Raw genomic sequence first — 21,651 nt, 5'->3', positions numbered from 1 at the left:
GCTGTTTGTTAGGACACCGGTATTCGAGAGCCATGTCTGCAGAGACTCATGCAGGAGTCTTGCACAGCAATGAGCTGATGCGGGGGGGGGGGGGGGGAAGAGTGGAAAGTCCAAAAGTCACCGTGTTTGCATCTTGGAAATCATGGCTGAGGCAGAAGTCGCCCAAGGGCGCAATCCTGCAGTTCCTTGCACGTTCCATAGATAACTACTCTCGTGAGTAGACCCAGACCAAGGGCCCAACCCTGCAGCTCCTTGCACATTCCATAGACAACTACTCCCATGAGTGGACCCAGCCCAAGGGCCCAATCCTGCAGCGTCTTGCACATTCCATAGATAACTACTCCCATGAGTGGACCCAGCCGAGGGCCCAATCCTGCAGCGCCTTGCACATTCCATAGATAACTACTCCCATGAGTGGACCCAGCCGAGGGCCCAATCCTGCAGCACCTTGCACATTCCATAGATAACTACTCCCATGAGTGGACCCAGCCGAGGGCCCAATCCTGCAGCACCTTGCACATTCCATAGATAACTACTCCCATGAGTGGACCCAGCCGAGGGCCCAATCCTGCAGCGCCTTGCACATTCCATAGACAACTACTCCCGTGAGTAAATCCAGCCCAAGGGGCCAACAGATTCCTGCACAGGTGAGTTACCTGGACAGCTGACATAAGCAGTAAAGTTAGTCACACCAATCACATGAGTAAAGTTACTCACGTGTGTCTGCATTTGCCGGACCAAGGTCTTAGTCATCCTTGATTAAAACCCGCAGAACTTGGGGTGGGGGGAATGGGTATAAACAAGATGGGTTCAATTCCGGGCCCTGCATTACCTTATACTAATTCAGCTGTTTTGTAAATTAATCAAAATTAGAGCCCGTCTGTTTTAAGACACTCGTGTAGCCTCCTAAAACAACTGTGCTGAGCTAGTCCCAGTGCTTTCCACCCCTAGCTCGCTGCGCCCCATGAGGGAGGGCAAGGATCACCGATGCTCTATGCTCGGCCGCAAGCGTTGGGGTTGACGCAAGAATCACTGGGTGAGTTCTCTGGCCTGTGCGAGGCAGCAAGTCAGACTAGAGAATCAAAATGCCCCCTCCTGCTCTTCACAGCCGAGTCATTACTCTCACGCTATAAGTGGGGAAACTGAGGCAGAAAGCAGGGACACGACTGGCCCAAGAAGGCAAAGCAAGTGTGGCAGGCTCGGGACCCAGGAGTTCTGGCTCCAACAACTGACGGTGGATCGAGCGCTCACTAACCTTTGGCCCATAAAATGCCCCGTCGCCTGGACTGAGCTCCCAAGGCTGCCCAAAATCATTGAGGCTTTTCTCCAGTTGCTGGAAGACAAAGGGGTTAGGTGAGTAGATGCCTTTTGCCCCAGCTCGCTCCTGGAAACATGGCCGCTGTCAGCTAGTCACAGGGTTGATTCAATATTGAAAGTCACTGCAGGAGACAAGAAGCCGACCAGCATCTACCCTGCCAACCAGCTGCGACCGCCGCGTGAGCAGCATCTTCTGCACGGTAAGTGGACCCTGCCTCGGCGGATGATGCTATAGCAGACGGGTCTATTCAGTGTCACTGTACAATGAGAGGTGGCATGTGGATCCAATCACAAGGGTCTGCACCAGGCAACTCCCCCAAGTGCTGCTCTGTGCCACAGAAAACAGAGCTGTCAAATCACTCAGACCCAACCACATCAGCCTCTCGCCCCCTGCCAGGGTAAGCAAGCAACAGTCACGGGGCACCAGCAACCTGGCTGGGGAGGGAGAGGGGGCAAACACCACAGCCAAATGAACAGGCAGAGGGATTTATTACAGCAGTGCCTAGAGATCTCAAACTGAAATCAGGGCCCCTGCTGCACTAGGCGGGCCCAGGCCCTGGCTGACATATAGGCCCTGGCTGACATATAGGCCCCATCATGTCAGATGCCTAGCCAAGCCCAGGGCCCCCACCGTGCCAGGCGCCACGCCAACCCAGAGTGAGAGAGTCTCTAAATAGCTCAGGCAGACAAAGGAAGTGTTGTTATCCCCATCTTACAGACAGAGAGAACTGAGGCACACAGAGATGAAGTGACTTGACCAAAGTCACAAGGAAAGGTCAGTGGCAGAGCCGGGAACCAAGCCCAGGTCTCCTGAACCCCAGTCCAGGGCCTTAGCCACAAGGCCACCCTTCTGCTCAGCGCTTAGTTCAGAGTGCCAGAATGCAGGCTCGAGTTTTGCCAGGACACTCGGGTTCTAAAACCCCTACCAAGGGGTGGACAGTGATTGACCCTGCTCAGCGTGGGACGCACACATCTCAGGATGCAGGAGGTGCATGGGGCAGTGCTAGACACACGCTGCGTTTGCTAGAAAGGGGGGAGTGTTCCCCACCTGCTCGGCCTGCTCCCACACATGAGCGTCACCCAGGAACCCTGCCGGTCGTGTGGAGAGGTAGAAGCGGAAGGAGAAGCCGAAGACTGAGTACACGGCCTGCAGGAAATCCAGGCATCCGCCGATCTCGCCTTCCAGCTGGGAAAGGAACACACCACACAAGGAGTTTTGGGAGATGGGACGGGACAGAAGGTAGCCCCCATCCCCAAGGAGACGGTGATCCTAAGGAGGGAGAGCATTTAGGAAGGGATGGTTTGTTAATTACTCCCTACCCCACCCCCTCGGGGTACCCAGCTCTGCGAGCTCACCTGGCCCAGGGTGCAGAAGATGTGAGCATCGTCCTGCTGAAAACGCCGCACCCGGGTCAGGCCAGTCAGGGTCCCCGAGGACTCATTCCGGTGCAGCACCCCGAAGTCGGCCAGGCGGAGGGGCAGCTCCCGCCAGGAGCGGGGCCGGTGAGCGAACATCAGGCTGATGGGGCAGAATGGAGGAAGAAGGAAAATCAGAGCCCGCCCAAGCCCTGCTGAGAAGCACATCAAGGACCCTTTGTGGCAGCAGCAGGCCTTAACAGGGAAGGGAGCTGCTGGGCTGCCCTCGATCCAGCCCCTGCTGCTGCTTCTCTGGCAGGAGAGCCAGGACCCCGGTGGGAAGAGGGTCACTCTCACCCAGCAGCCAGTCAGAGGCCACAGAGCGGAGTGAGTGGCCAGGGTTCAACGAGACACCACAGTTGGACACCTCCATGGCAGCCTGGACGAAGAGGCCAAGGCCTAAACGTGCCATGGATACAAAGCTGCAAGAGGGGTCCCTCCGGGTACTGTCCACGCTGAACATGGGCTGTTGGGTATCAATGTGACACCAAACTGGACCTCTGGTCCAGACCCCAGGGCTAGCAGGCTGTTGATTTATCTGAAATACATGGTTTTAAGAAGTATCACCTCCCCCTCCCATCTGAATGGCGTTACGAGAGTTTAACGATAGGTAACTATTTTACAGTGCTAAGCAAAAACCAAGGGCAATCCCCAGTCAGGCCCGCTCTACCCACGAGACCCCACTCCCCTCCCAGAGCTGGGAATAGAACCCAGGGGCCCTGATTCCCAGCACCCCTCGCTCTACTCACTAGACCCCCCTTCCAGAGCTGAGAATAGAACCCAGGAGTCCTGTCTCCCAGCCCCACCCCTCTACCCACTAGACGCCCCCTTCCCCAGCCTCTATCACAGATCCCCCTAGTCCAGTGGTTCTCAAGCTATTTACCCCTGTGGGCTGCATACATGGCCCATAATGAGTTATGTGGGCAGCATCCAATGCTGCCTGTATGGGTCTGAGGAGGTCACATGGGCCGCAGCTCTCTGCTGACTGGGCCGCAGGTTGAGAACCACTGCCCTAGCCGAACAGCCAGCCTGCAGCAGACCTTGGGTGCCTCGCTCACCAGTGACCAGGGCAGTTCATTGGCTTGAGGGCGAAGGTCTCGTTCTCGACTGGGAAGCAGAACATGTGGTCGCTGTAGTGCTGCCAGTGGCCAGACAGCTCCCACAGCTTGGCGTTATAGATGTTAGGGGTGACCACCTCCGAGAACCCACGTTTCCGATACTCACTCTGCAGCGGGGGCAGAAAACACAAGACATGACCTCTTCACTGGAGCACAGACCTGAGAGACACTGGAGCCTTTGCAGTGAGAATGCTACTTAGTAACGACACAGAGCGTCACATCTCCAGAGCACCACCCACACTCATAGCTCATCCTCCTTTCCCAGGGGAAACCAAGGCAGAGAGGTAGAAATGACATGCCCAAGGGTCACAGAGAATGATGGTGTGAGAAGTGGGATTAAAGGAAATTACTTGCCTTACGACGTGTGTGTGTGTGTGTGTGTGTGCGCACGCACATTCCACTCTTGGTGCACATATACCAAGTGCACTCCAGTTCAGATCTGTCCAGCAAGCAGTGTCTGTTGGGGGCTGTGCCTCTACCTCCAATGTCCTCATGCTTCCAACTGAGGACATGGGGTGCAACCCCAACCACCCCTTAGTTCCTTCGCTAATACGGAATCCATCTGAAAGCAAACTCTGTAGCAGTGAGAAAGGATCATGGACTATATATGGACAACACATCTGCAAGTACCACAGGTTCCGTAAGGTAGAACTATTGCAGCTTCAATGTCTTGTGTACACACACACACACACACACACACACTTTTGCTGACTCACAACCAGCACCCTAGATCACAGTAGTCTACTTACACAGTGGCTGCACGACAGCCCGAGCAAAGTTAGCATCGTATCTTGAGTCTTCCCCTACGCTGTGACGCAGATCAGCACACCTACTGAAGCTCAGGTAGCTGCCCTACATATCTCCAGTACAGGAACATTTCCCAAAGAAGCACCAGACCCTTTTTGCGCTCCCGGAGAGCAAGCTAGTGCACTCACCGGAGGGGCTACACTGGACAATTCAGAGAACAGCTTGATACAAGCAAAGATCAAGCTAGAAAGTCTTCATGCAGAAACAGCCTGACCTGCCACCTCGTCCCCATAAACTATGAACAGCCTAGCGGACACTCTCAATGACTTGGTTCTATGTATGTAGGAGGAGAGCGTCCTGAGAACATCAAGGGCATGGAAGCTTAGCCTTCCCTTGGCTACAGTGTGGTTTTGGGGAAAAAAACCCACAGGTAGGTGGACAAACCAATTTAAAGGAACATCAGATATCGCTGTCAGTCAGATTTCAAAGACACCCAGTCTATGATAAATTGTGTGAAGGGGCCCTGCCATCTGCCCTTGTATCTGGCCTCCCCTTCCAACCAAAGTTATTGCGACCAGAAAGGTGGGTTTGATGTAATGATGAAACGTGGAGCTACTGGCTTTAAAGGGGAACACATCAACCTTGCAATGTATGGTGCATCATGATTTGACGTGTCAGACCTTTTAGGAGCAGGAGACAAGCTGCACCTGCCCGACGCATGGTTCTTAGCTCCAGGATTTGCGTGAAGTCTTCCACACCCCTCACATTTGAAGGTCATCCAACCCATTGTGGAGGCATCTGTCACCAAGAGTGGGAGGAGGGTCTTTCAGAGGGTCTCTCTATCGGTTTAATTACAGGACTTCTTGGGGGGGAATATGCACTGACAGAACCTGGTGGTGCCTGCTTGGCTGACACAGACTTAAGCCGTCTCTGCACACAACGAGGGTGAAGTTTAGCATGCTGAGTTACGTAAGTGCAGGAGGCCGGGGGACCCAGCATCCTGAGCCGAGTTCTCAGGAACACCTTGGGATGACAGGCCTAGCATGGCTTGAAATCTCTCCTGCAGTAGATAAGCCACTGCTGTTGTGGAGTAGCTCCTATAAACTCTGTCCTTTGGGTCAGAGGCAACAGTGACTTTTCTTCGTTGACCTACGGAGGGGAAAAGCTGAATGGAGACGGTCACTTGTCTGTCCATGAATCAGCCAGTCGTCTAAATATGGGAAAAACTGGTCTGTCCTTGTTTCTTGAAATAAGCTGCATTTTGAGAATCTTCTTGGGGCTGCAGAAGGGCCGAATAGCAGCTCCGTGCTGATAATGGGACTCGTCCACTTGAAATCTCAGATACCTTCTGTGGGCAGCACCAATCGCTATCTGGAAAAAGGCATCTTTGAGGTGCCAGTCGTACGGATCTAGGGTTGGGGTGGCAGAGGCCAGACGCACCATCCTGAATTTGAGCTTTTGAACTAAAGACGTTCAACTGCCTCTGGCCCAGCCTCCTTTCTTTCTGGCAATCAGAAAATAACAAGAGTAAAATGTCGTCACTTGTGCTGCTGGGGGACCTCAGGCAAATCATGTCCCACCCCTGTGCCTCAGTTTCCCCATCTGTAAAATGGAGATAATGATACTGCCCTCTTTTGTAAAGCACTTTGAGAAGTACTGATGAAAAGAGCTAGATAAGAATTAGGGATGATTATTAAAGCCCCTTGAGGTACTTCTCCCACTAGACAAGAGGTTCATAAGTGCTTGCAGGTCCCAGCGTTACTCTTCGTTCTTCTCGCAGGAGCGTGTACTTGTGGCACCTTAGAGACTAACCAATTTATTTGGGCATAAGCTTTTGTGGGCTAAAGCCCACTTCAGCAGATGCATGGAGTGGAAAATACAATAGGAAGATAGATATATATAGAGAGAGAGAGAGAGAGAACATGAAAAACTGGGTGTTGCCACACCAACTCTAACGAGAGTAATTGATTAAGATGAGCTATTATCATTAGGAGAAAAAAACTTTTGTAGTGATAATCAGGATGGCCCATTTCCAACAGTTGACAAGAAAGTGTGAGTAACAGGAGGGGAAAAATTAGCAGGAGGAAACAGTTTTTACTTAACTGTTGGAAATGGGCCATCCTGATTATCACTACAAAAGTTTTTTTCTCCTAATGATAATAGCTCATCTTAATCAATTACTCTCGTTAGAGTTGGTATGGCAACACCCAGTTTTTCATGTTCTCTCTCTATATATATCTATATCTATCTTCCTATTGTATTCTCCACTGCATGCATCTGATGAAGTGGGTTTTAGCCCATGAAAGCTTATGCCCAAATACATTGGTTAGTCTCTAAGGTGCCACAAGCACTCCTCGTTCTTTTTGCTGACACAGACTAACACGGCTACCACTCTGATTCCTGCGAGAGGGGCCTGAGAAAACGGTCAGGGAAAGCAAAGGGGAGGAAGAGAGAGTCTGGAACTGGATGGAACATCCCATTCTATGACTTCCAGCAGTCCATTCAGTTCCCGGATGGAGGGGATCTATGGTGAGAGACGATTTGGGAATCTGTCTACTTACAATTTAGGAATTCTGGTTGCTCTTATGCGATTACTGTCTGCCGGACTGCCGTGCGGTAGGTGTAGTCAACTCACGTGTCACCCTGACCAGGAACAACGGTGGGCTGGTTAACCTGGAAGGCTCCCATTCATAGGGGGACACCTTAGGACAATGGGACAGCTGAAGCTTAGTCTGCCTGCGTTTATGGGCCAGGTTGGGGTTTGGAGCAGTTGAATTTGTCCACAAACAGGACAAAGAGCCAAGGTGTTGAGTGAGGTTAAGTCTTTAAAACCACAGAGACTGGGTGAGGCAAGGAGGGAGCAAAAGGGAGATTGGGCAAGAAAGAGGAAGACAAGAAACCAGCTGCACAGGAGAGAGAAGACTCCATGAGCCAGAGGAGAATCCACGTGTAGGAGAGGGATTCTGCACTCCTTGAAGAACAATGAGGAAACCAAGGCAAGGAAACACGTACAGGGGTGTTCCCAGATTGGTCTGAGCTGTACAGTTACCGTGGGCACTAGAGGGTGATCAGGCTCTAGAACCTTTACGGAGAACCGTGCGCCCGTTTGCTTTGTTATCTCGCGTCCCAGCAGAGGCCAAGTGTACACGTGGGAGGGGCCGTGCTTAAGCTACAGAGGAGGTTAAGGGGTCAGCACTGGTTCTGGGAGAGTAGGGCAGCCCCATTTCCACGATGGGGTAACAGATAGTGAGCCTGTGCCCAGGATGTGCGCCAGAGAGGTCAAGGATCTAAGCAGCTGCAGCCTGCACAGCCCAAACACAGTAGCTAGGATGGGCTTTGGCAAGACCCAACAAATCTGCAAACCCCTCCTGACCAAGGAGCCACATCTGCTGCCATGACGAGGAGGTCAGACGGGGGGCGGATGCAGAGGGCTTCCTTCTGGGGTGACTTTGGCCCTTTCTAGGTTGTCTGGGTTGCTGATATCACGTGTTAGAAGATTCTGTCTCCCGGACAGCAGACACAAAGCGCTTACAAAGAACGACCCCCAACAGATTCTCCCGGCCAAAGGAATCTGCACTGAAGTCGCTGGGCAGGTGCCGCCGAGAGTGGCTTGTACACAGACAAGCACTCAAAGGAAGAGTCCCCCAGGAATTCGTGGCTTCTGCTCACAGCCAAAGTCCAATGGGCCAGATTCCACAGCCTCTTGGGAACAGCCATGGGAGGGGATGTCTATGCACCTGTCTGTATCCCACGGGTTCCCCACTGGGGAGCAGGGTTTGCTCATAGCTTTCAGGGGAGTTATGTCCCCCCCTTTTTCTTTGTGGCTAGGTAGGGGAGGAGAGGAAGGGTGGCCCAGGGGTTAGGGCACCAGCCTAGGAAATGGGATACCTGGGGTTCAATTCCTGCTCTGCCACCAACTCCCTGTGTGACTATGGGTAAGGCACTTAGCCGCTCTGTGCCTCAGTTTCTCCATCTGTACAATGGGATAATAGCACTGCCCTGCCTCACAGGGATGGGTGAGGATAAATACATTAACTGGTCTGCAGTGCTCAGACACTACAGCGCTGGCACTAGATAAGGACCTACAATAGACAGGCCCAATGTTTTTTTCCAGTATGTTTTTTCTAGATGGGAGCAGGGTGTGAATGCCCCCTGGGAAGCCTGTGCAACTGGGACCCAGAGACAGACACCTCCAAGATAACCTACCTCACTGGGAATTGGGGACCCAACCTCACCCGGCTAGCTAGGTGCAGCCATGCTCCTGGCCGGCCTCTAGCACAGCTCCCTGACCCAGGTGGCTAGGGACCTGCACTCCGCCCTCTCCCCAAGGAAATCTATAGCAGACCCAGGTTAAAATACCTCTGGCCATGCTGACCAGGGAGCCAGTGCTGGAGCTCTGCACACAATGACTGTGCTGAAGAAGCTGGCATGAGTCTGCTCCCAGGATGCACAGAGCCTGGGCTGACGGTCACAGCTGCATGGAGGTATTTGGGACAGGAAGATCTACAGGATGTCACACGGAGAAGAAGCCACAGCACCACAGAAATGCAGCAGCTGGATGGGACCTCGAAGTCACCGAGTCCAGCCCCCTGTGCGACCACGCGAACCCCGAAACAATGGCTGCCCGTACCTTGATGAAGTCGATCAGGGTGTTGAAGATGTGAGCTCCTCTGGGCAGGAAAAAGCAGCTCCCAGGACTCAGCTCGTGGAAGAAAAACAATTCCTGCTCCTGGGGAGGGAATAAGAGAAGGTCCCCTGAGCGCCGCACCAAGAGGGAGGCAGGACACGGGATGACTACATGCAATGGACCCCTACTTGGGGGACTGGATCCATGCTCCTAAGGACTAAGCCCAGCAGCTGGAAGCAGCAGCAGGTTCAGAAGCATCTTATGGGACCCATAAGGTGGAGACAGAGACTCGGGCTTCACTGAGGCGGGAGACATGGCATGGTAACGGAAGACAATGGCTTGCCCGAGCGGGGTCTCCAATCAGCAGGGCAGGTACTGATGGCTCCAGGCCTGTTCAGAACTGGGGACAGTTAGGCAGCAGGTTGGGTTCTACAAACACAGATGCAGCTGCAATGACCCTGCCGGGGGTGATCACGCCAACTCCTACCTTGCCAATCCTCCGGTGGTCCCGGCTAGCTGCCTCCTCCTGAAGCTGCTCCCACTCCTCCAGCCGTACAGGGCTGGGGAAGGAGATCCCGTACACCCGCTGCAGAGACTCCAGAGCTGGGTCTCCTTTCCAGAAGGCGGAGGAGCTCTGTCGAGGAGTGGGAAAGGGAGCTACCACCAGAGGAAAGGGCTGAGCTCCACACTGGCTGGGACAGGGTAAACTGGGATCAACACGCAGCTCTACTGCCTACTCTTCCAACTGCTCCAGAAAGGCAATAGCTTCTGCTTCTCTCGGAACAGCATGGTCTACTGGTTAGGACTGGGGGGTCAGGACTCCTGGGTTAGGTGCTATGGTGATGGGCTTCATATAAAACACAAGGAGCCAGAGTCAAGAACAGAATCTGAAACGGACTCACTGGGGTGACCTTGGGCAGCCACACACCTGCTCTGTGCTTCGATTTTCCCACCTGTAAAACAGGGATGGTACCTACTCCTTTTCCAAAGCACTTGGAGATCCTCTGACAAAGCACAGCCCATGTTCTGTGCAGAGCATGACCATATCAGGCATTTAATATCAAAGTGTGCCATCCCCCGGCTGGAATTTTTACACCTGGGGGGAAACTGAGGCACTGGCTCGCCTAAATTCATGCAGCTTGCCCAGTGCCAGAGCAATACCCCCAGTACACCACGCTCATTAGACCAGGCTCCCTCCCACCGGTGCCAGCAGTTGAGCTTGGTTGGGGTTAGCACTGACCTTCAGGATCTTCAGCGCTCGGATCTTCCCTGTGTGCCTGACGTGGGGACCTCGGCAAAGGTCGATTAACCCCCCGCACCTGGGAAAAGGAGAAGACACGGGTTCAGAGCACAGACTGAGAGCCAGGACCAGACAACAGGTGGGTCACAGACAGGTTGGCAGCCTCGAGTCCAGGGGCGAGGTGAGAAATGCCAGGCTGGAATGAGAGAGCAGAGGGGAATGTCAGAAGATGCCCCAAGTGGTCCGAAGGGGCCGACGACTTAGTATGCAAGCTCCACTTGTACAGCATCTAACACAACGGGGTCACGGGCCGTGACTCGGGCTCTTAGGCACGACCACAATGCAACTGGCTCACGTGACGGGCACTTGGACGTCACTTCCACGGGTGCAGGATCAGAACCTGGGCCAACGTCTGTGAGTGGATTCACACCTCCCGCTCTCACCCAGCTGTGCAATTGGGCATGAGGGCAGGATCAGGCCCTTATCACTTCGTACCAGTTCTGTCGCACTCCCTCTTATCATGGTACCCGGACCCACAGCCTAGCCCAGGGAGGTAGGGCCCAAGCCCCTGCAACATTCTAGCTTTCCAGCAGTGATGGTCTTCCCTGCCCCTGCATATGCCTTTCACAGGGAATGCCTGTGCCAGCCGGCGGTGTGTGAGTTGCTGGGATTTTCCCAGCCACGCGGTGGGTATCAAGAAGTCACCGTGCCACCTAGATCTGGGTCTGAGCACAACTCAGCTGCAGCGAAGTGTCCGGGCGTGGCTGTTCTTAACGAGAGCACAGCTGCAAAGGGTCACAGACACGGCATGGGGAAAAAAAGTGTTCAATGGAGCTGGGGCGCTGAGGGGCTCCCTACAAGCACCATCTCGCCTTTCTGGGGGGGTGGGAAGTTCGTGTGTTAAGTTATGTTGGACAATCGCTACTGGTGGCAAAGGACAGTAAGTGAATGTTACAAACCAATCTACTCTGGTGAGCACCGCGGTGGAAGTGCTCCTGCAGAATGGCTCGTTTGAAAACCACCATTGGAAATCAGTACGAATACTTGCATGCACTAAAGGCTGACTGCGACGGTCATGTAATCAATATACACACAGCACGGCCAGTTGTCTGTATGAAGTGGGATTCAGATGGACACACACGTTTTCCTGACCGTGTAGTCTGGAGGAACAGGGGTCACAGACCTCTCCCTGCTCAGCACCCTGGGTGCGCCAGGACCGTCACACAGACTTCAGGGTCTTTGCTCACCTGTACACCGTGGCAGTCGGTGACTTCACTTTCTCCTCGATCACCTGCAGCTTAAACTTGTTGTACTAGGGAAAGGAAAAGAGAAGCACATAGGGCCAGTGATAACGATACAGCCCACAGATAACTAGCAGCTAATCTGCTCTGAGCTGTTGCTATCCATGTTTGTTATGTCAGTGCCCAAGAATGGGACCCTCTTGTGCCAGGTGCTGTACAGAGAGTGTATCGGACAGCCCCTGTCCCAAAGAGCTTCCAGTTTAAATGCCACTTACAGGAGCCCACAATTCCAGCACGCACATCCCCCCTGCCCTCTCCCTACAGCAAGCTGCCTGGTCCGTCAATGCAGCCAGCACGCCCCTCAGGTCAGAGACTGGCTCTTCACTTTCTGTGCAGTGTGCCAGCAAGCATGCGGGGCTAGACACAGGAGCTAGAGGCAAGAGGGGAAGAGTGCTAGCCTGGAACTCAGGAGTACCTGCTCTGCCACAGACTCCCTGGGTGACCTTGGGCAAGTCACCTGTGGCCAGATTTTAAAAGGTCTTTTTGGCTCCTAAGTGCAGCTGAAATCAATCGGAGTTAAGAGCCCAAATACTGTTAAAAATCTAGGCCTCAGTCTCTGTGCCTCAGTTTCCCCATCAGTAAAATGGGGATAGCACTGCCCTGCCTCACAGAGGTGAGGATAAACGTAGCGAAGATGGTGAGGTGCTCAGGCACTGCAATCCCAGACAGGTTAGATATACAGCTAACACCAGCTCTCACAAGAGGGTAGGGCTGGCTGGACTGAGAAGAGCTGGAAAGGATGACAGACATACCCTGAACTGAGCGGGGGCAGGCAGCAGGAAGGCAGGTTATTAGCCCCTGGGCGGCTCTGGAAACCAAGCAAGCCTCCCTGTGTGCTCCAGAGGGGACGGACCTACCCCAGGGGATGAAGGACGGCTCCTTCCTGGCCATGCATTTGCCAGGGCCATGTCTAGTCCCAAGGGATGTAGGCTCCCATCACTTCTCACAGCAGCTGCTGGGACTCCTGCAGGAGCTAGTAAGCGACACTATTTGCACGATCGTTTACTTGGCCCTGGGGTTCTGTGTGACTCCCACTTCTGCCCCAAAGCTGATTTTGAGGCCCTGGAGGGAGGGGGGGACTGCTGGGAGCAATGACACAGACAAACACATCCGTCCACCTTAAACAGCTCCAGCAGGTCCTCTCGGGACACTTCCAGCCTCTCGAAGGGATGCTTCTCTCGGACGACGGACTTGCACGCCTCCTCCAAGGCTGGGAGCTCGCTGCCCAGCACAGTTCTGCAGAGAGAGCAAGACATTTTTAAAAGCCCCAGTTACAGAACCTGAGCCCTGGCAGCAGATCCTGGCAGGTGGCCAGAGCAAGCAAGTGGCCTTAGCAATTGGTCTTCACCTCCCAGTTTGCACCCATTCCCCATGCACTGTCAAGTCAACACTAACTGCTGGAGGAAACGGACCCAGGGACACCACTTGGCAAAGGCCAGACATTGGTGTAACAGCCAGAGGGCTCCAGGGAAGCAGAGGCAGGTAGGGTGCTGCCGACGCAGCCTAGCGGCGTGGAGCACTTCATGCTAGTTTATCCCAGGATGCCACCTAGTGGAAGGAAAAATGAACAAGCCCCCGTGACAACTGCAACTCGGCTTCATAGTTTAAGGCCAGATGGGACCATCAGACCTAGGGATGTAAATATTGTTTAAAAAAGTACCCGTTTCAACTATTCAAATGATATTGGTTCACCGCTGAATCGGTAACCAGTTCAGCCAGCAGAAGGGAGTGCAGCGCCATCCGCAACCAGAGAAGACTGGCTGCACACGAGTGGGGCGTGCGTGTGAGGTCCTGGGAGCCATAAGAGGGGGAGGTGTGGGGGGAGAGGGGAGGGCAGAACTCGCCCAAGCTCTTCTGCTCAGTCTCATGCTCCCCACCCCCCCTTCGGTCTGCAGCGCCCTGCACAATGAGCCCACTGCGGGCAGAAGCCGCCACCGAGTGAGGGGAAGGCAGCAAGGATTTGGGGGCCCACCAGCAACTGGCGCAGACTCGACGAGAGCAGGAGCATCCCAGCTGTGGCTCCCCCCACCTGGCCGGGCATGTGCTAGCCGGCACGCGTCCCAGCAGTTACCACCACCACCTCCGCCAGGTACCTGTTCCCCAGGGCAGCAGCAGCCACCACTGGCAGCAGGGGCAGCCGGGCAGCACTTGATTTACCAATCTGTTGTAAATGTTAACTGCACTACACTACATTGATGGTAAGACTAATAGCTATCGGTTAACCGTTTCATGTTTCACATCTCTAATCAGATCACCTAGTCTGATCTGCACAGCACCAGCCAGCGACTTCACCCACACACCCCTGCACTGAGCCCGGCTAAAGCGTTTCAGGCCACAGGAGACTCGGAGGAGCCATCGGGAGAGAACAGAAGGGGAAGATGCACCAGAGGCCCCTGCTACGGCAGGGAATGGATGAGGTGAGATCATAGGCACTGACTTTTGGTTTTACCGGCGGGGTCCCCACACGGCTCTGCCCCCTCCCCCAAGGCGTCATCTCCACTCCGCCTCTCTCTACTCCCCCTTCCTGATGACTCTGTCTAGCCCCCATCCCCATCCACCCACTCAAAGTGGCAGAGGAGGTTCCCCCTCCTCAGCAGGGCTTTGGAGCGGAGACCGGAGCTGGAGCAGCTCCGAAGCAGAGGAGCTGCAGGTTTTTGCCTCGAGCTTGCTCCAGAGCCAGAGCCCAGCTCCAAAGCCCTGCTCCTCAGGGTAGGAAGGGTTGCCTAGTGGTTAAGGTACAGCTCTGGGGCTCAGGCATTCCAGGTTTGACTCCCTGCTCTGCCACAGACTCCCTGCTTAGCCTCGGGAAAGTCACTTCACCTCTGGGTGCCCTAGATGCCACCTTTCAAGTAGGGCTAATATTTCCCTGCCTCCTAGACTAAACCTATTCATGACTGCGTGGTGATGGGGGCAATGGCGGTATTAAAGTTCTGACATTCGCAGCATCCCCTGGCAATGAGTTCCACAGATTTTCTTCATGCAGCGCAGTCATACTTCCTTTTGTTTCTTTCCTATCAGCTCTAAGCTGATTAAGGTCTATTTCCAGTAGATAGAACGTGATCACCTTTTTCCAGTGGCAGTGCGCTTTCTGTTCCCATTAAGTTACTCAGTAACTAGAAATAAAGTCTTAAATATTGTTATCTATTTATATAATGCATTTGATACATCTCCAGCACAAATGAAAACACACTCCAGTTCAAGGTATTAAAGATGTAAAGATTCAAAACATAAAAACAAATTTAAAAATTGAACTTGCATTTACAAATGACTGATTTAAAAGCCTGTTTTAATTCTGGAAACAGTTCAGTTTTATGATGTAATATATAGAAATCCTGAGTGTGTATCTACAGTCATCCAACTGGATGATTCTTAACTGTGCCTTAATGAAAATACGATATGATGCTATCCAGATGCCATTAGGCCTTCCACCGGGATGCCCAGCTAGGTTCCCCTCTTACCGGCCTGCCAGGTACATGTCATAGAAGAAGCCGCTCTCTGTGCTGGGCCCGTGACACAACAGGGCTCCGTAGAATCGCTCCGCTGCCACTCCAAGGATGTGGGCACTGGAGTGCCAGAATATCTGGGAAGGGAAGAGACCTGGGGTCACGTGGATGGCCCGCTGTGTCCCACACGGCTCTGGCCCGTTGAGGTCCCAGCTCCAATGAAGACTCAGAGCACTGGCTTAACCCAGACACCCTGCAGCCTCTCACATATGGAGTGCCTGCTTGTTCAGAGAGGGAGCCCAAAGTCCCTCGTTAGCCGTCTTTAAGGGGCCTGCCTGTTCCCAGGAGGCAGTGCTATCTAATGGATAGAGCACTGGACTGGGGACTGGATTCATGTGTTCTATTCCTACTTCTACTGCTAGGTAATATTGGGCAAGTCACTTCAGCCGCTCTGTGCCTCAGTTTCCCCATCTGTAAAATGAGGACAATGATACTGATTGCTTTTGTAAAGTGTTTTGAGATTAAGGATGAAAAATGCTACAGATAAGCTAGGGACTATTATATTCATTATATACGCGGTACCTTCCCTTTTGGTTAGCTTTAGCCACTGTTTGCATTTCTGCTCTGCCCAAATCCTTGCCCTTATCCCTTGCCCGGTTGACTCTTGTCAACCAAAACTGATTTTTCAGCCTTTTGCATCTCTGCTTTTGCCAGTGCAGTTTATGCCAGTCAGATACCAAAGTGCAGGAGACATTGGCTAGTCCAGCATCTCAGTGACAATTCCCTGCAATTGCAATGCATAAGAGTATAAAATGGGCCAACCAGGCCACCGCTTCCCGCAGCTCCCATTGGCCGGGAAAGGCGAAAGGCGAACCGCGGCCACTGTGAGCGGCCGTACCCACGGATGCTCAGATAAATAAAGCATCTTGAGGCTCACCAGGGGCTTACCAAGTCTGGGAACCACTGTTTTAGAGCATGCTTGGGAGAGATGGTTTTGCAAAGGACAGTTAAGAACACCTATCAAACTCCGCTTCCTTGGTGACCCCCACACTCCAGCAGCTGCATTAATGCAGTGGTTCTCAACCAGGGGTACATGTATCCCTGGGGGTACGCAGAGGGGGGTACATCAACTCATCTTGATATTTGCCTAGTTTTACAAACAGGCCACATAAAAAGCACTAGCAATTTCAATAGAAACTAAAATTTCATACGACGACTTTATATATTATGCACTGAAATGGAAGTAAAATATTTATATTCCAATCGATTTATTTTATAATTACGTGGCAACAATGATGAAAGTCAGCAATTTGTCAGTAATAGTGTGATGTGACCCTTTTGTATTTTTCTGTCTGATTGAGAAGCAAGTAGTTTTTAAGTGAGCTGAAACGTGGGGGTCTGCAAGACAAAGGAGATACAGTAGGCTGGAAAGAGGTACAGTAGAGGTACAGTAGGCTGGAAAGGTTGAGAACCATGGCATTAAAGGGACAGAAACTAGAAGCCACAGAAACAGCCCAGATTAGCCACTGTCCAGGCTCCCTTTTCCTACCACCAGAGGGCTCCTTCCCCACAACCGAACACCAATTTAGCTACTCTCTCACTAGATTTAGCTAGGTTTTGGTTCCCCTAGCGAGAAAATAAGTGTCCAAGTGACCAGTGACAAATCTAGCGACTTTTACTGCCAATGACAGTGACATTCAGAGAAAGAAACCACCACCGTGAACAGTCACAAAATCATTCACAAACAGCTCGATAATGTTAACAAAATCCATTCCAGGCTCTTAGTACATTCTGTTGGACACCATGTCAATGTCATGATGTCTCAACTGAGCATGTCCTCGGAAGGAATCGCATTCCAGGGCTGAGATCCCTGCAATCTGCAGGCGAGGAAAAGAAGTTCGTGGAGGCTAATTAAGTGCTTTGCTAAAGCCAGGTGCACTTTGGAGACAGCAGTACATTAGCCAAGGTGTGTTTCTACCCAAATGTGTTTTTTCTCATCACTCCGTAGTAGATAGCGCAGCCTGTGCTGCAGGGTACGGTGGCTAATGAAGCGGACAGAGCAGGGGAGGCAGGTTAGCCAGCAAGGAGAGCCACACGGATGGAAGGCGGGGTGGGATAGGACGAGACAGGGCCATGTGCCCCAATGGGGCAGGGGGAGGAGGGGCACTATGCCTCCAGGGAGGAAGCCCTCACTACAGGATCAAGGGTGGAGCTAGCTTAATTTTGGCTCCCCTGTATTCCTTCCCCTGGCTTGGCTGAGGTTAGCTGCCCAGCTCTTTTCAGAAATCAAACTCTGGGAGCCGGGGGGAAGGGATCTGGCTAGCGGATTTTTGTTTTTAAATCTACTTTCTTGGCTCTCTGCAGCACCGAGTTCAGGTCAGACAAATGCTCTCTTCCCCCTGGCTCTGGGCCCCCCCTTTCACTAACCTGTCAGCTCAAATCCAGGCTGGCAAGAAAGGCCGAGGCTGGGCTGAAATTCACCGACCTGGGCTGCGGTGTACAGAGCACCCTCCCCAATGAACAGAGGGCACTGGCTCACATATAAACTTTAAGCCCTCTGCTGAATAGGCTTGGAGAAGAGGAGAGCATTTAATCAGGGCCAGGGGAGGTTCTGCCATCACAGGCAAGCCTCCTTAAATGGGTGGAGACTGGACTCTCAATGAGACAAACAGCAAAGTCCGTATGGCTCGGGTTTGTAAATCCTCCTCCACTTCCCCTCGGGATCAAATTGTTGTAATTAAAAGCCTAACAAAACAACCCCCTGCTCCCCAATTGCACTAAAGTGGTGTTGCTTTATAAATGAAACTCACAAGATTAAAAGGGAAAGATTCATTAGCCCCAAAGCAAAGGGTCCTTCTTACCAATCGGACACATTTGGCAGATCATAACCCCAGCACCTCTGGGAAGTGCTTAATTTGTGCTGGGGCTTGCCAGGACTGAGGGCAGCTGAGCCCTGGCCCCCCTTTCATCACAAAATAAGGACATGCTCAGTTGAGACGCCATACTGACTTGGTGTCCAACAGAACGTAGTAAGAAGAGCCCAGAATGGATTTTATTAACACTATTGAGCTGTTTGTGAACGATTTTATGACAATACTCCCCTGGGCACGTGCACTTGTGTGTGTATATAATTCTCTGCCGACTTTCCTGGAAATTTTGTTTAGTGACATTTTTGACTCCTTCTGAGTGCTTAAACACTGCATTGAGTGACTTTTCAAGGTCTGGCTGGTGACTTCCTGCTATGCGGAGTTGGCAACACTGTGCAAGGTATCACTCACCGCCTGCCCCTCTGGAGAATCAAAGCCCAAGAATTCCAAGGCGGCGCTGCTTTCCAGAGGGCGATCCAGGTCATACAGAGCCCCATTCACCCGGGCGGCCACTGCTCCCTCAGCCAGGCCCCGGCTGGGAAGGAGGGAGGTGACAGAACACACTTCAGTACAGGACACGTGACTGGCCAGTCAGACAGGGGATCGGGGAAGGGGCCCTGGAGCCAGGTCTCTTGCCCAATTACAGCCCAGGGCTAATAAGGGTAACTGCGCAGTGAGTTCTCCCCCTGCACCCCCCTCACCCAGAGCTAGAGGGATCATGTCTCCCAGACCCACTCACACCTGGACCCTCTCTGCTGAGCTACCAGCAAGGAGCCAGTTAGCACCAGCCTGGACACCCGCCAGCTACAGCTGGAAAACCCATTTCTCGTTGAGCTGCTACTCCTCAGTGAGGTGCTCTGCCCGCCCACGCCTAGTGGGGGCTGCTAGGGCCAAAGCAGAGGCTGCACACTCACCACAGCAGGGGGAAGTCCCCCCAGCTTATGGACCACGACTCGTGCAGCTCCCCAGGCGGGTCACGGGCAGCAGTGGATTGCATCTGGGCCCTCTGGTTTCAGAAGCACGAGGTGCCTCTACAGCAGGAGCCAGGAGACCCAGCTCTGTTAGCCACAGTGTTGCAGGCTCCATGTGGGCCAGCCATCACTGGAGGGGGACAGAGCGCCACACTGAGCAGGTGTGAGTTACAGTAACAACATTCGGGGTGTGGGAGGCGGGTTCGAAGGAAGAAGTCAGGTGCCCAAATCCCAACGAACAGAGTCCAACTGAGCATAGCCAAACCGGACCCCTAGGGGCAATGGACTCTACACGAACCCAGAGGTTTAAAAGGTTTTGAAAGCAGACAACTTCATAGGAAGAAAACATGCAATGGCACCCAGTACCCGATTTGTGACGCCACGTGATACGGCGTGGTTCTTAGGGACTCTCCTTCCACCTGTTGGCCATCGGGCAGGGAGATCCGGATTGGCCCACCTGCCTTCTGCGCCCGGTCTGCACATCGCTCATCGTAGGCAGCCTTTAGCTTCTCGTACAAACAGAGCCGCTCAGCGAGGTGGGGTACGAGAGCGCCTGCCTGGAAAAGAGGGACTGGAGGAAATTAATGACGGGAGTGGTGTCTAGTGGGTAGAGGATGGGTGTGGGAGTCAGGACTCCTGGGTTCTCTTTTCCCAGCTCCGGCAAGGGAACAAAACAGAGTGGGTTGAGCTGGAGGGGGCTGGGAGTCAGGACTCCTGGGGTTCCTCTCCCAGTCTTGTTGGAGGAGCGCTCTTTAGTGGTTAGAGCAGGGTATGCATAGAATCATAGGACTGGAAGGAATCTCGAGTGTCTTCTGGTCCAGTCCCCTAAACTCATGGCAGAACTAAATATTATGCATTGGGAGGGGGGTGAGGAGGACGTCGGGGCTGGGGTATTGTGTACAGCTCCGAGCACAATGTGCCCCCAGCGCCGCTGGAGCCTCTTGGTGCCCCTAAGCTACCCACAGCCCCATAGGGGGCACTTGTGGGGACAACATGCTCACGGTTCACTGGCCCAGGCCACCCCCTGCCAGCGGCATATGCGGGGGTCACCGCAGCAAAAAGCTAAACAAAACCCAGCCGGCTTGGCCTAGCCCCATGGAGATCCCCAGGGAGGGGGCACTTCCCCTGCCTGCCCCAAAGCCGAGTCCCTCGCCCGACCCGGATCCCCTGCTCGCCCCCAACGCTTGCGCAGGGCCAACCCCAGGCGCAGCAGAGAGAAGTGGGCCAGGGCGGGGGGGCAGCAGGGAGGCTCCACGCTGCAATGCAAAGCCGGACGGACCTGATACCACCTGCGGCTCCAGGCAGGGCCCCTCCCGGCCAGGATCGTCCCCCAGCGCGAGAGGAGCCGCATGGCCCCCCCGGCGCACAGCCCGGCTTCCTGCAGCAAGCGGGGAAGTCACCCCGCCTCCCTCGCCCGCTGGCTGGGCAGGGGCCGCCCCGGCCGAGCTGACGGGCTGCTCCTTGCGGCCAATAACCGCGCCCCGGAGCTTCCCGAGCGGCCGGTCCTGCAACAGGCGCGCGGCGAGGTCCCTCCCCGGGGGCGGAGGGCGGAAGATGCGCCCCGCACGCTGCGCCGGCCGCTTGCGTCTGCGCCACGGCGCGGCCCTGCGCTGCAAAGTGCGGCGGGCTCCGGCTGCGCGCAGCCGCTCAGAACTGGTCGCGGTCACTCACCAGCTGCAGGGCTCCAGATCCCAGCGTGACTCCAGTCGCTCCCCAAATAAGGCGCGGGCTCTGCCTCGCACCCACTGGCCCAGGGCGCCGGGGGGGGCAGGAGCTTTGCAGTCTAGAAAGAAAACAATAGACCTGTTCAAATCCACACACTGTACTCGGACAACCCAATCGGTGGCCTAATTTTTAAAAGGCTCATCACTCCCTCTGGTATCATCAACGTGTAATCAGCACTAATCAATCCCCCTACTTCCTCCGCTTGCTCTCTTTAAAAAACGGTTAAAATAATCTACATAAAACAATCAACATACAGATAATCACCTTGGAACATATATTTTGCCTACGGTTGTTAGAACAACAAAGATCAACCTGTGGAACTCCTTGCCAGAGGGTGTTGTGAAGGCCACGACACTAAGTATTTGGTCCTGCCATGAGGGCAGGGGACTGGACTCGATGACCTCTCAAAGTCCCTTCCAGTCCTAGAGTCTATGAATCTATGAAACAGGGTTCAGAAAAGAACTAGATAAATTGATGGGGGATAAGGTCCATCAATGGCTATAAGGGATGGTGTCCCTAGCCTCTGTTTGCCAGAAGCTAGGAATGGGCGATGGGGGATGGATCACTTGATGATCACCTGTTCCGTTCATTCCTCCTGAAGCACCTGGCATTGACCACTGTCAGAAGACAGGACGCTGGGCTAGATGGACCTTTGGTCTCATCCAGTGTGGCTATTCTTATACTCATATGAGATTAATTAAATAAAGGGAAAGATTAGAGGGAGACCCTCCCCCAGCAGTTTACTTTGTGCATTTATTCTTTAGAAGGATAAACCAGGATTAAAAACACACCTGTACGGCACACACTACAATCTATTCTGCTATGCTCTACTCTGACACATACTTAAAAATACAGCAAAGCACAGAACGGTACCAAGCC

The 21,651-nt window shown here is 53.4% G+C and overlaps 1 protein-coding gene across 1 annotated transcript in view; it reads right to left on the bottom strand.

Annotated features, from left to right (window-relative positions):
• TARS2 (threonyl-tRNA synthetase 2, mitochondrial) overlaps positions 1 to 20,578 on the bottom strand; it is a 31,407-nt gene extending 10,829 nt beyond the window's left edge. The window contains exons 1-13 of the mRNA XM_032790121.2: positions 20,327 to 20,578; positions 19,414 to 19,604; positions 18,488 to 18,611; positions 15,225 to 15,346; positions 12,885 to 13,002; positions 11,713 to 11,777; positions 10,466 to 10,544; positions 9,713 to 9,859; positions 9,229 to 9,327; positions 3,792 to 3,958; positions 2,674 to 2,836; positions 2,366 to 2,503; positions 1,256 to 1,333 (exon numbers count right to left, since the gene is read on the bottom strand). Of these exons, the coding sequence (XP_032646012.1) occupies positions 1,256 to 1,333; positions 2,366 to 2,503; positions 2,674 to 2,836; positions 3,792 to 3,958; positions 9,229 to 9,327; positions 9,713 to 9,859; positions 10,466 to 10,544; positions 11,713 to 11,777; positions 12,885 to 13,002; positions 15,225 to 15,346; positions 18,488 to 18,611; positions 19,414 to 19,604; positions 20,327 to 20,398 (1,563 nt within the window). The 5' untranslated portion in view covers positions 20,399 to 20,578. The remainder of the gene's footprint in view (positions 1 to 1,255; positions 1,334 to 2,365; positions 2,504 to 2,673; positions 2,837 to 3,791; positions 3,959 to 9,228; positions 9,328 to 9,712; positions 9,860 to 10,465; positions 10,545 to 11,712; positions 11,778 to 12,884; positions 13,003 to 15,224; positions 15,347 to 18,487; positions 18,612 to 19,413; positions 19,605 to 20,326) is intronic.
• Positions 20,579 to 21,651: the final 1,073 nt, after the last annotated feature.

The sequence above is a fragment of the Chelonoidis abingdonii genome, chromosome 11 (genome assembly GCF_003597395.2).
Source record: "Chelonoidis abingdonii isolate Lonesome George chromosome 11, CheloAbing_2.0, whole genome shotgun sequence".
NCBI classification, from domain to species: domain Eukaryota; kingdom Metazoa; phylum Chordata; order Testudines; family Testudinidae; genus Chelonoidis; species Chelonoidis abingdonii.
The sequence above is the reverse complement of the archived record's forward strand: the minus strand, read 5'-3'. Positions and strand labels throughout refer to the sequence as shown.